General features: G+C 39.4%; 1 protein-coding gene across 1 annotated transcript in view; it reads left to right on the top strand.

The window, feature by feature from the left end:
• The window catches only part of abca12 (ATP-binding cassette, sub-family A (ABC1), member 12), a 253058-nt gene that overhangs the window by 19972 nt on the left and 219447 nt on the right, over positions 1-13639 (top strand). Inside the window, exons 5-7 of the mRNA XM_060929010.1 lie at positions 2597-2724; positions 3056-3129; positions 9160-9324. Coding sequence (XP_060784993.1) covers positions 2597-2724; positions 3056-3129; positions 9160-9324 — 367 coding nt within the window. The remainder of the gene's footprint in view (positions 1-2596; positions 2725-3055; positions 3130-9159; positions 9325-13639) is intronic.

Genomic DNA, 13639 nt, shown 5'->3' with positions numbered 1-13639 from the left:
TATTTCAGGTAAATAAAATTTGAATCTATGGACATCTATTTCCGTTCAACCTAGCCATCTGGCCTTTTGTACCAGTACTTGTTTACAGTGAGAGTATTCATTGTTGCCGACTTTAATCCAAAACTTTCTTCAATATTTCAGGGGTAAAAGTTACTTGTATTTGGTTTATGCAAAGAATTAAGTAAATTCTTTATGTTTATGTAAATCACCTGTTTGTAGCAGCCAGATTTTTCTAGAATAAGGCAAGTTTTACAGTTTTGTCCTATAAACACTAATACATGCATTTGCTTTTATGTATCTAATCTTGGCCGAGATGGCTTTCCACAGTCTTTTTTCATGTATTTACAACCAAAACATAAAAGTCAGCATGAGACATTATGTTTACATGAAACAGTGTTGATGCTCTGCAGTGGAGCTGTAATTCCAGAGAAGGTTGTAGTTTCACCGAGCTCTCACACCACGTTTAGAAGAAAGCCAATCGTTTGACTCAAAGTAACATTTAGACTTTGATCCAAAGTAAAGGTATGGTATGTCACTGAGATGATTCATCTTCTTTAAGAGAATGATGTAATGACAACTATTGTACCTAGTGTTTTCTTTAACTTATCTGTATCATTGACTTGCTTTTAATGGTCAAAACCAAGGACCATGAAGAATTATGGCTTGTTCACAAAAGACAAGGACACACCCTTGTGCCTTTGTGTTCATTTTAATGTAAGATGAATGAACTTTGGTCCTCTGTTGCCCTGTAGAAACCTTCAGTACTCTGCATATTCTATTGTTTTGAGTTTTTCCTGTTTATCAACCTAAAGCTGAATCTATGTTTTTTAATGTAACTTAAAATAACATGATCTCACATTTGAAAACACCTGAAGTCATTTTTTACAACTTTTTTCATATACATGGTATCAAATCAATGTAAACATCTTATAAGAGCATTGCGTCCTTTGTGTGAGGATAGATTTTTTTTTTTGTTTCATGGAATGGCGAAAGCAGGGATCTTCAATCTTATCCACAAAGAGCCTGTGTGCTTTTATACCAGCCAAACAGGAGGCACACTTGATTGTTCATTTGGAGACCAAGATGAACTGATTAAACAAGTGGAGCTGGGTGTAACTTCTGCTCGGTTGGAATGAAAGCCTGCAGTCACACTGGCTATTTGTAGAAAAGATTGAAGACTGGCCTAAAGGAACACATTGTGCCATTAACAAAGTGTGTTTTGCTTTTATGTATTCAAAATTTTATCTTTCTGGCAATTCTGGGTTTCCTCACATGAGGGTTGGTTTGGATGACAATGCTTGTGCACATGACTGCTTAATTAAGTTTATACATGATTTTTGATGTCGATCTGACAACATACTGATGGAATCCAATACAATCCAAACAGATTGGCTGTGTACAGGAAATCAAATATTTTGACTCCAATTAAATTGACTTCAATAAAATCAATCATGTTTTTATACCCCTAACAAACAAACAAACAAACAAACAAACAAACAAACAAACAAACAAACAAACAAACAAACAAACAAACAGTAAATATTTCTCTGGCCATGCAGGAATGCTTGGACCCCTGTTATATTATTTATTAATATACACCGATCACCTATAACATTATGACCACTGAAAGGTGAAGTGAATAACACTGATTATCTCATTACAATGCCACCTGGAATATATTAAGTAGCAAGAGAACAGTCAGTTCTTGAAGTTGATATATTGGAAGCAGGAAAAATGGGCAAGCGTAAGGATCTGAGTGACTTTGACAAGGGCCAAATTGTGATGGCTAGATGATTGGGTCTGAGTATCTCCAAAATGGCACATCTTGTGGGGTTTTCCTGGTATGCAGTAGTTAGTACCTACCAAAAGTGGTCCAAGGAAGGATAACCAGTGAACTAGCAACAGGGTCATGGGTGTCAGGCTCATTGATTCACATAGGGCACAAAGGCTAGCCCATATGGTCCAATCCCACAGAAGAGCTACTGTAGCACAAACTGCTGAAAAAGTTAATGCTGGCTAAAACAGAAAGGTGTCAGCATTAGCTTTTTCAGCAGTTTGTGCTATACAGTAGTAGCTCTTCTGTGGGACTGGACCATATAGTCTGGCTTTCGTGCCCCCTGCGAATCAATGAGCCTTCAACACCCATGACCCTGTCACCGGTTCACCAGTTGTAAACAACCTACTCGCTGTCCCATGCACCAGACTTTCCACCATGTCAAGACAGATCCTTCAGTGCCCTTGCCCCAGACTCTGGAATTCTCTTTCTTAATCTCTCTGTGACTGCTCTGTCTTGTCCATGAACATTTCTCTGCTCTTCTATAAGAGACCTTGGGATTAAGTTCAGGAAAGTTGTATGTTATTATACACAATCCTCCAAAACAAAGAAACAAGCAAATTAACATGGTGAAAGTAATTACCAATTTGGGCCTATTCCTTAAACAGTACTTGGACCCCAGTGATCACTGCTTGCAGCTATAGTGAGAATTTACTTGATCCATATGGATGAAATGTCTTTTTTTGGTCATTTAATTAACTGTTTGTATTACATATACTGCTAATCCAAACTCAAACTGTTACTCTCTCTCTCTCCTCTCAGTTCTCCATCATTACCTCATGGTTTAGCCCCTTTACCCAACCTGGAGGAATTTGGTTTGGTCCATACGGTCATGAAGAGAGACACATCCAACCAGACACAGTTCCTACAGCAATGGGATACATGGCTGAGTGCGTATCTGCACAGTCCTATTTTTCTGGTTGCACTTTATTTTACAGTATCCTAAATAAACAGTAATCACACAAACATGTGGTAATCAACATTTTGTAACAGTTAATTCCAATCCACTAACCTGACTGAGTCTGTAATTTTGGCAGTGTATATTCTGTTTGTGCAGCCAGATAATAACAGATAATGACAGATAATAAAAACACAAGTTATGATTTTTACTGTGTTTGTAAAAGTGATAGAACAGGACACACTTGCGGAGCGGTTGCACTAGTTTTATACTTCAGCTCTTTGTTTTGCACAATACTAAAATGAATTCTGTTCATTTGGAAGATTCCAGCAAACAGGCATCAAACCTCACCACGTCTATCTTGGATGCCATCAACAACACCATACTGGTTGACCAGGTTAGTGAGCAAAAAGGATTTTTAATACAAGCATAACATGTAATTATCCCTACATTCGTTGAAAAACTATTGATTTGCTAGCTTCCAGTGATCACAAATTTCTTTGCTCTTACGTAGTTGACCCCATGAGCTATTTTTATGAATATAAATAAGAATATCTTTATTGTGATTGTACAACCCCAATCCCAAAAAAGTTGGGACACTGTGTAAAACATAAATAAAAACAGAAGGTGAATATTTTCAAATCATGGAAACCCTATATTTCATTGAAAATAGTACAAAGACAACATATCAAATGTTGAAACTGAGAAATTGTATTGTTCTTTGAAAAATACATGTTCATTTTGAATTTGATGTCAGCAACACATTTCAGAATAGTTGGGACAGGGGCAACAAAAGACTGAAAAAGTTGTGTAATGCTAAAAAAACCCTAATTTGCTTAATTGGCAACAGTTCAGTAACATGATTAGGTATAAAAAGAGCATCCCAGAGAGGCAGAGGCTCTCAGAAGATGGGGAGGGGTTCACTGCTCTGTGAAAGACTGTGTGGTCAAAAAGTGCAACAATTTAAGAATAACGTTGCTCAATCTAAAATTACAACGAATTTGGGGATCACATCATCTATGGTCCATAATATCATGAAAAGGTTCAGAAAGTTGGGAGAAATCTCTGTATGCAAAAGACAAGGCTGAAAACTGACACTGGAGGCCCTCAGGAGACACTGCATTAAAAGCAGACGTGTGTGTGTGTGTGTGTGTAGTGGAAATCACTGTATGGGCTCAGGAACACTTCAGAAAACCATCGTCTCTGAAAACAGTTCATTACTGTATCCAAAAATACAAGTTAAAACCAGATATAAATAATATCCAGAAACGCCGCCACCTTCTTTCGGCCCGAGCTCTTTTACGATGGACTGAGGCGAAGTGGAAAATTGTCCCGAGGACCGATGAATCAAAAGTAGAAATTCTTTTTAGAAATCATGGACACCACGTTGTCAGATATGAGGTAGGCGGGTATATATTATGCAGAAGTATATTTATTTACAACAGTGAAAACCACACAAAGGCAAACAGTCCAAATTGGCAGGCAAACTCATGAACGTAATACAAGCAAAGGGTCAGGCGAGGCACAAACAGAATATCAAAGGCAGAGAGAGAATGAGGAACAGGCACAGGAAACAGGAAATCAGAAACATGAAACAAGGCACGCTAATGTGTACTGATGTAATGTAATACTTCGCACCGATAGTGCATCTGAACAGTCCTTATATAGGTGCACATATAGCTCCTTAATTATGTTCAGGTGCATGTTGTTAACGGCATGCATACTGGAGTCTGCGTGACGTGCATGCAGCCTGAGGTGTGCCTTCAGGTGCACATGCCACAGTGTGCAGGACTGACACACATCCTCCAGGCTAAAGAGGAGAGGGACCATCTGGATTGTTATCAGCACACAGTTCAAAAGTCAGCATCTGTGATAGTATGAGGGTGCATTCGTGCACATGACATGGATAGTTTGTTCATCTGGGAAAGCATAATTAATGCTGAATTATGTATGTATGTATGTATGTATGTATGTATGTATGTATGTATGTATGTATGAATGAATGAATGAATGATGTATGTATGTATGCATGTATGCATGTATGTATGTATGCATGTATGTATGAATGAAGGAATGAATGAATGAGCAATATGCTGTCATCCAGACAAAATCTTTTTCAGGGAAGGCCTTCATTCTTTCAACAAGACAATGCCAAGCCACTTTCTGCACATATTAAAACTGCGTAGCTCTGAAGTAAAAGAGTCCAGGTGGTAAACTGGCCTGCCTGCAGTCCAGACCTGTCTCCCATTTAAAACATTTAGCACAGTATGAAGTGCAAAATACGACAAAGGAAACCCTGATGTGTTGAGCAACTGAACTTGTATATCAGGCAAGAATGGGACAACATTTCTTTTTCAAAGCTACAGCAATTGGTCTCCTCAGTTCCCAAGCATTTACAGAGTGTTGTTAAAAGTAGAGGTGATGCAACACAGTGGTAAGCATGCCCCTGTCCCAAATTTTCTGAAATGTGTTGCTGACATCAAATTTAAAATGAGCATATATTTAAAAACAAAACAATAAAATTTCTCAGTTCCAACATTTGATATTTTGTCTTTGTACTATTTTCAATGAAATACAGGGTTTTCATGATTTGCAAATTATTGCATTCTGTTTTTATTTACAGTTTACACAGTGTCCCAATTTTTTTGGAATTGGGGTTATAAATTACTTTATGTACTATAACCCTCACTATAATTAGAAGAACCCTTAAACATGGGTTTTGTTTGTTCGTTTTAGTACATATCACTCCTATTGCTAATACTTGAGGGATTGAATGATAAAATACATCAGCTAAGTCAGGAATAAATCACCCTGTGTCATGCTGTTATAGAAAAATAATAACTGACAGATGTGTGTAATGAAGCAGAATCTCTGTTACCACCCTGAAATTGATTCTTTTCCTATAACAGCATGACCTGATGTGTTTTATTTCTCTTACACCACATCATTTTACCAATGATTTGAATTTCTTGAATGAAATCATTGTTCATCCCAAAATGTTCTTGTGGTGGAAAATTTATTGTGTGCTTAAAAGCACTGACGCTGGAGACTCCTTTGTGAAATGTTAAACAAACATCTCTTTACAAAAAAACCCCTGTACTATATTTCTCTGTTAAATAATTAAAGAAAAGAAAGAAATTCACTTATTTCTTTATGATGTTTAGATTATGTTGCACATCCAACATACAAGTCATTGTATTAGCTGTTACTATAGAAATGATAACATATTAGAACAAGCGCATTAATATAAACCTGTGATAAACCTTTCGGTGTGAACATTCAAATTTTTCCTCGTGTAGTTCATGATTTCATTTTTAATTTGTAAATAAATTACTTCATCCCCAGTCTTAAAGACACAAAGTGATATCAGATCTTATTCAGCTTTGTTGCTTAGAGACCTTACTTACTTACTATGTCGAGCTAGCACAGCTAAGCCTCGACACACATCTTCTCCATTCTTCTTTGTCGCTCATTAGGGCGGGAAGGTCTGCAATCTGGCAGCCGATGTCGTCTGCTATTTGCTCTGGGTATGTCCTCTTGGGACAACCCTGCGATCTCCTTCCGTGGGAGGGTGTCCATAAAACTACTTCACCAGCCAGTTCCTGCTTGGTGCACCAGCAATGCCCAGCAAAAAACAGTTTCTGTTGTCTGATAGAGTGGCTGAGGGGTGGGATGTTGGCGTAGAGTTCTTTGTTCATGGTATGATCATGCCAGGACCTGTTTAGAGCTGCGTGGAGCATACGGGTGTAGGCCCCATCCAACTTCCTCTCCAGTTCAGAAGTCAGGGTCCAGGAGATTGAGCCATATGTAAGGACTGACTCCACTGTCTCCCTGAAGAAGTTCCTCTTTAGGTCGTCTGGGAGGGTTGATTTCCAGATCTTATCCATTCCGTTAAGGGCTCTCCATGCTTTTCCGAGTCTAATGTTGACGTCTCGTTCGGTCGAGGCAATGTAGCTACCAAGGTACTTACAACCCCGATTCCAAAAAACTTGGGACAAAGTACAAACTGTAAATAAAAACAGAATGCAATAATTTACAAATCTCAAAAACTGATATTGTATTCACAATAGAACATAGACAACATATCAAATGTCGAAAGTGAGACATTTTGAAATTTCATGCCAAATATTGGCTCATTTGAAATTTCATGACAGCAACACATCTCAAAAAAGTTGGGACAGGGGCAATAAGAGGCTGGAAAAGTTAAAGGTACAAAAAAGGAGCAGCTGGAGGACCAAATTGCAACTCATTAGGTCAATTGGCAATAGGTCATTAACATGACCGGGTATAAAAAGAGCATCTTGGAGTGGCAGCAGCTCTCAGAAGTAAAGATGGGAAGAGGATCATCAATCCCCCTAATTCTGTGCCGACAAATAGTGGAGCAATATCAGAAAGGAGTTCAACAGTGTAAAATTGCAAAGAGTTTGAACATATCATCTACAGTGCATAATATCATCAAAAGATTCAGAGAATCTGGAAGAATCTCTGTGCGTAAGGGTCAAGGCAGGAAAACCATACTGGGTGCATGTGATCTTCGGGCCCTTAGACGGCACCGCATCACATACAGGCATGCTTCTGTATTGGAAATCACAAAATGGGCTCAGGAATATTTCCAGAGAACATTATCTGTGAACACAATTCACCATGCCATCCGCCGTTGCCGGCTAAAGCTCTATATTTCAAAGAGGAAGCCGTATCTAAACATGATCCAGAAGCGCAGACGTCTTCTCTGGGCCAAGGCTCATTTAAAATGGACTGTGGCAAAGTGGAAAACTGTTCTGTGGTCAGACAAATCAAAATTTGAAGTTCTTTATGGAAATCAGGGACGCCGTGTCATTCCGACTAAAGAGGAGAAGGACGACCCAAGTTGTTATCAGCGCTCAGTTCAGAAGCCTGCATCTCTGATGGTATGGGGTTGCATTAGTGGGTGTGGCATGGGCAGCTTACACATCTGGAAAGACACCATCAATGCTGAAAGGTATATCCAGGTTCTAGAGCAACATATGCTCCCATCCAGACGACATCTCTTTCAGGGAAGACCTTGCATTTTCCAACATGACAATGCCAAACCACATACTGCATCAATTACAGCATCATGGCTGCGTAGAAGAAGGGTCCGGATACTGAACTGGCCATCCTGCAGTCCAGATCTTTCACCCATAGAAAACATTTGGTGCATCATAAAACAGAAGATATGACAAAAAGACCTAAGACAGTTGAGCAACTAGAATCCTACATTAGACAAGAATGGGTTAACATTCCTATCCCTAAACTTGAGCAACTTGTCTCCTCAGTCCCCAGAGGTTTACAGACTGTTGTAAAGAGAAAAGGGGATGTCTCACAGTGGTAAACATGGCCTTGTCCCAACTTTTTTGAAATTTGTTGTTGTCATGAAATTTAAAATCACCTAATTTTTATCTTTAAATGATACATTTTCTCAGTTTAAACATTTGATATGTCATCTATGTTCTATTCTGAATAAAATATGGAATTTTGAAACTTCCACATCATTGCATTCCGTTTTTATTTACAATTTGTACTTTGTCCCAACTTTTTTGAAATCGGGGTTGTAAAATCGTCCACCTGTTTGATCTTTTCACCGCTCAGACTGCTCATACCTGCCGATGCATCTTGGTTCAGGCACATGAACTCCGTTTTCTCAGCATTAACGCAGAGCCCGATTTCTTTGGCTAGCTTCTCAATGCTATGAAGGAGTGAGGTTGCATCTCTTAGCTCGTCTGCGAGGATTGCAATGTCATCAGCATAGTCAGCGTCTGTGATCTTCTGAGCTGGATGCCGTCTGCTTCTCCGTTCGGTGAGAGTAAAGCCGAGTTCCATGTTGTCGTTGAGGGCTTTTCTTAAGACATAGTCCAGGCAGATGATGAAAAGAAAAGGGGCCAGGGTGTCTCCTTGCAGGACTACAGGACTTCAGCACGATTAGAGACCTAATCGTGCTGAAGTTGGAAAAATCTTACTTAACGCTCCATTAAAGGCATTTAGCAGATTGCTATTATCCAGTGCGGTGTACAAGACCATAACATACCCACAGGAGTTGGGGGTTACTGTAGGTGCCTTACTCAAGGGCACTTCAGCTATTCCTGCTGGTCCAGGGAATCAAACCGGTGACCTTTTGGTACAAAAGCTGCTTCTCTAACCTTTGGGTTCCTCTTTGATGACTGTATTTATGAATGTTTTTATAATCTATTTTCAGCAATAAAATAAACTAGGCTACATTTTCAGCACAAAAGCAACTAAACTCTGTATAATGAAACACCTGCTTCTGAACAAAACGGACAAAGGCGTATAGCAAACTAACAACAACAATCACATTCTTGTCTCTTCATGTCATATTGTTGTGTCTGGGTGTGTTTATTTGATTGTAGCTTTAATGATATAACCAGTCAAACATTTGCTGTGTCACCTCCAGGACAGCTTGAGCTCCATCCTGGACTCCACAGAAACCCTGAAAATGACATTCTGCAATATCTCCATGTCTGCACTCTTCGAATCTAATCACCTGACCTCAGCGTTGGAGCATTTCTGTGCGTCTGATGATACAGCACTGGAAGTTTCACTCTCAACGCTGAACCAGGTGGATCTCCATCACCAGTACACACATCCTCACACACTGGATGCTTGAAATCAGCAGTTTGTTATTTATTTCACTTTTACATTTCTTACTTAAGCAACCATAAATGTCCTTGAAGTTGGGACAAGGAAGAAGAAGAAGCTATAGCAAACTAAAAATATATGCAAACTAGATAGAACTCGACATTAGCGGCGTTGATGGGGATGCCTCCACCTGGTAGACTACACGCCTTATTAAGTTGTGATTTGGGGATGGACATTTGACCTCAGAATAATATTGACCTGTGACCTTTTAAACTCAAAATCTAATCAGTTCATGTTTGTCCCCAAATGCACAAATGGTGAAAGTTTGGTGAAATTCCTTTCATTTGCCTTGGAGATATTGTGTTCACAAGGTTTTCGGACAGACATTTGACCTCACACTGACCTTGACCTTAGACCTTTTGATCTCAAAATCTAATCATTTCACCTTTGTCCCAAAGTGCACAAATGGTGAAAGTTTGGTGAAATTCCTTTCATTAGTCTTTGAGATATGGTGTTCACAAAGTTTGGGGATGGACATTTGACCTCACAGTAATCTTGACAGGGGCAATTCCATGTAAATGTCAACCTCACCATGCAAAAATAAAGCAACATGTAATACATCAAAACCACTCCCAGAGAGATCACCTAGGCCTGTATTTTACAGATGTGAATAAGTTGAACCAATTTGTAACCAACCTAATATGTCACTGTCAGTCTTTCTTTCTTAAAATGTAAAACCCAAGCTAAAATCAACTTTGATCATGTACAATTCTATATTATTGCCACAAGCCACAGAAATGTATGCTAAAATCCACAAAACAGCAAAACAATAGTCATCCTAAATATTATTTAAGAACTTTGATAGTTTTAGCTGATATTTAGAGTTTTTCAAAGGGTTATGGTGGTTAAATTGCTGATTTTCTAAACATATGCCATGTCTATTTCAGACGCGTCACATCCATAACGGAATTTCGTCACATCCATAACGCTGACTTTTCCTTCTGAAACTCTGCATGAAATATAAAATATTTTAAACAAAGACTTTTTAAAATTCACCTTGGACCCCTCTATCAAATGGATATCTCCATTTCGACATTAGGTTTACAATTTCACAGAGTTTGATAAAAATGTACAGTCACCCAAGAAAAGTGATACTTTTTCTGTCACATCCATAACGCATCTTTTATTGGCGTTTTCTGGCATGCCCTAGATGTACTATGGGAATTGTTCTTGTTCTATCACTTCTCCAGTATGGTACAGCCTTAAAATATGCAACACCTGTTTAAATACTGGGAGACAATAAAACATGCACTGGGTCATTTGTTGCCATTTTGAGTTCAAGTGTCACGTCCATAACGCTGGAATTGCTCACCTGTGACCTTTTAACCTCAAAATCTAATCAGTTCATGTTTGTCCCAAAGCGCACAAATGGTGAAAGTTTGGTGAAATTCCTTTCATTAGCTTTTGAGATATTGTGTTCACAAGGTTTCGGGATGGATGCACGCATGGACACACAGACAGACGGACAACCCAAAAACATAATGTCTCCTGCACCTTAAGGTGGCGGAGGCATAAAAACATAAACATCTGACAAAAATGCAGGAACATAAAAATAAGGATTTTTAGTATTTAGTAAATTAGTAGATTTTAGAAATTTCAAAAATATTATAAAGATAAATTGAAATAGTTCCATTTATATTTTAAACATACAATAATTCCAGTCAAAGCCATCTAAACCAACTTTTTTCAGCTTAAAAAAAAATCAGGGATAGGAAAACCTGTTTTTGTTTGCTGTTAAATATAATACGATGTAACATAAAAGCAATTCAAGAGACAATTTAAAAAGGAAAAAAAAAAAAAAAAAAGGCAAAAACAACTAGCTAGAGACTATGACTAAAGTCACAGTAATGTGCGCTAGCTGTTACAAACCGGGATGTCTGGTCACCGTACTCTATAGATCCAGAACGATGAAAAGTGAGGAAAAGTTGCGCCCTGTTGCCCTGAACAAATAATAATAAAAAAAAAAAAACTGACAGCATTACAAGTGATTGAAAAAAATCCCATTTTTCATGGATCATTCTGGTTCCATGATCCAGATCACCACCAAAAGTCATAGCAACGTAATTCAGCCCAGACGGATTCTTCATGTGAAATTTGGTGATGATTGGTTGAAAACTGAGCGAGAAATAGCATCCTAAAAAAACATTAGGATAATAATAATAATAATAATAATAAAGATCCTGAGTGAGAGTATCAATTTGCACCAGCGCTGCTATCACAAATTAATGAGAAGCACTGAAATATATTTGCAATACCTGGAAAAAACAAATAGTCCTTGTTGTAATTATGAATGAACCCTTTATTGTCACTAGTCACAAGTGCCAGCGAAATTGACCATCAACCCGTCCTTACATATTCACATACATACAACTGAAAGAGGGGGAGTAAACAGGACAGGAAGACAGGGATGAAAAGAAAAAAATACAGAGTAACATGAGGAGAGGGGAGGAGAAAAAAGCAACCCCCACACTATGCTCCTGTGGGGAGTACAGTGTGGGAACTTAAAAAAAAATCACCTCAGCACATAAGCACAAAATAACACAGTACACTTTACAACATGAAAATTCGGGACTTGAGGGGTGAGGGGGGCGATCGGGGGGGTAAGGGGGGAAGGGCAGAGGTAGAGGTAATCCAGCGCAAGCAAGCAGCCGGTTCCTGCAGCCATGACGGCGCTGGTCGCACACCCGCTAGTCACACTGGGGGTAAAAAGCGGTGACCGTGGAAAGTGGGGGAAGGAATGCAAGAGCGTCTCACTGCAGTGATCTTCAGGGGGAGTTGTTGTTCCAGCAATGGCCTTGGCCAAGACCAGTGCTGTCTGAGGGAGCCAAAAGCAGATAAGATTGGAATTGTTTGGTCTTGGGGCGAGTAGACGCATTCTTTTACATGACTACTCTGTTTGTCCATTCTGGTCTCCGTATCGATCCATTTTCCTTTGCAAAGCCAAAAGCTTCTCCATGATGTTATCCATGTTGCGGTTCAACTTCTGAATAGCCACAGTCTGAGTGCCGACAGCTCTGCCCACCGCTTCAATCATGTCAGGCAGCTTTATGGGGCTTTGGACAGCTGTCAACATTTTCTGATTTCCTCAATAAACCAGGGCAATGCCTAATCCAATCAGCAGAAGTCCTGTAATCATGGTTCCGAAGAGGTAGTTGTCTTCAATATCCTCCACAGAAAGTGCCGCCAGGCACACGACCCGCCACTTCTCCCACGCGTCCATCGTGTAGCCAGCTGCAAATGTTCCGGCAGGCCAGGCCAGTAATTATCTCAGTCACCAGTGCAAATGGTTTAATTTAACAGTATGACTTCCGGTATAAAATAACACTTGATCCAGCACGTTCTATTATTTTATATTTTATGTTTTAAATAAATGAAACATTCCTGCAGTTTGAAGGATGAGCCGATTTATCTTAAATGCTTACAGCTCAATTTAAGTTTAAGTTCATTCATAATACTGGATTATCCATTAAAAAAAACAAAAAACTCATAGATAAACCTCAAATCCTTGAGATCAGCCTCAAATAGCAACGATTTTATAACATTTTATAACTTATTCTAAGGACTCGTCTTAAGACTAAATAAATTTCATAGATGAACTCATAATCTTTCCAAAAAGGCACTTGTCCAAATAAAATGTGAGTAATGGTTTTGATTGGATGTTTTAAATACTGTATCATCATTAGCTGTTGGCTGTCAGCTAGCAATGATGAGTGCTTCATTAGAATGCATAGAAATGCAGATGGGCCATGAGGCCCACACCAGAGCGACAGAGTCGCTTGCAGCGGCGGCATGAACAGCCCGGCCGAGCCACCATGGAAATGTCGGGCCTTGTGAACTCTTGCAGACTATTCTCCTCTCCTAATGAAGTGCCTTGCATGGTAAGGTAAGACAAATGATGCCATGCCCCCATCGTGTTGTTTCTCTGGACTTACAGACCTGATGCCATGTAGTGCACAAAAGTGCCACAGACCTGATGGGTATGGAAGTTGCCCCGCAGTGACAATTGTCTTGCTGAAACTTGTCATCCATTGGCCATTTGAGTGGCTCTTCCACATACCATCTGGTGGTGCGCCATTGACCCTGTTGGGTTCATCTGCCACTTTGCACCAAAAAGCATCCTGCTGCCAGCGCCTTATTGGTGATGTACTATTTAACCCACAGCTGGAACCCAGGTGGGTACTACCACTCCAGGTCAGAGTGGACCTGGGAGCAATGGTGATTAAGGGGTAACTCCA

The sequence above is a fragment of the Neoarius graeffei genome, chromosome 9, assembly GCF_027579695.1.
Source record: "Neoarius graeffei isolate fNeoGra1 chromosome 9, fNeoGra1.pri, whole genome shotgun sequence".
Taxonomy (NCBI): domain Eukaryota; kingdom Metazoa; phylum Chordata; class Actinopteri; order Siluriformes; family Ariidae; genus Neoarius; species Neoarius graeffei.
Note: the sequence above shows the minus strand (reverse complement) of the source record. Positions and strands in the feature narration are given on the sequence as shown.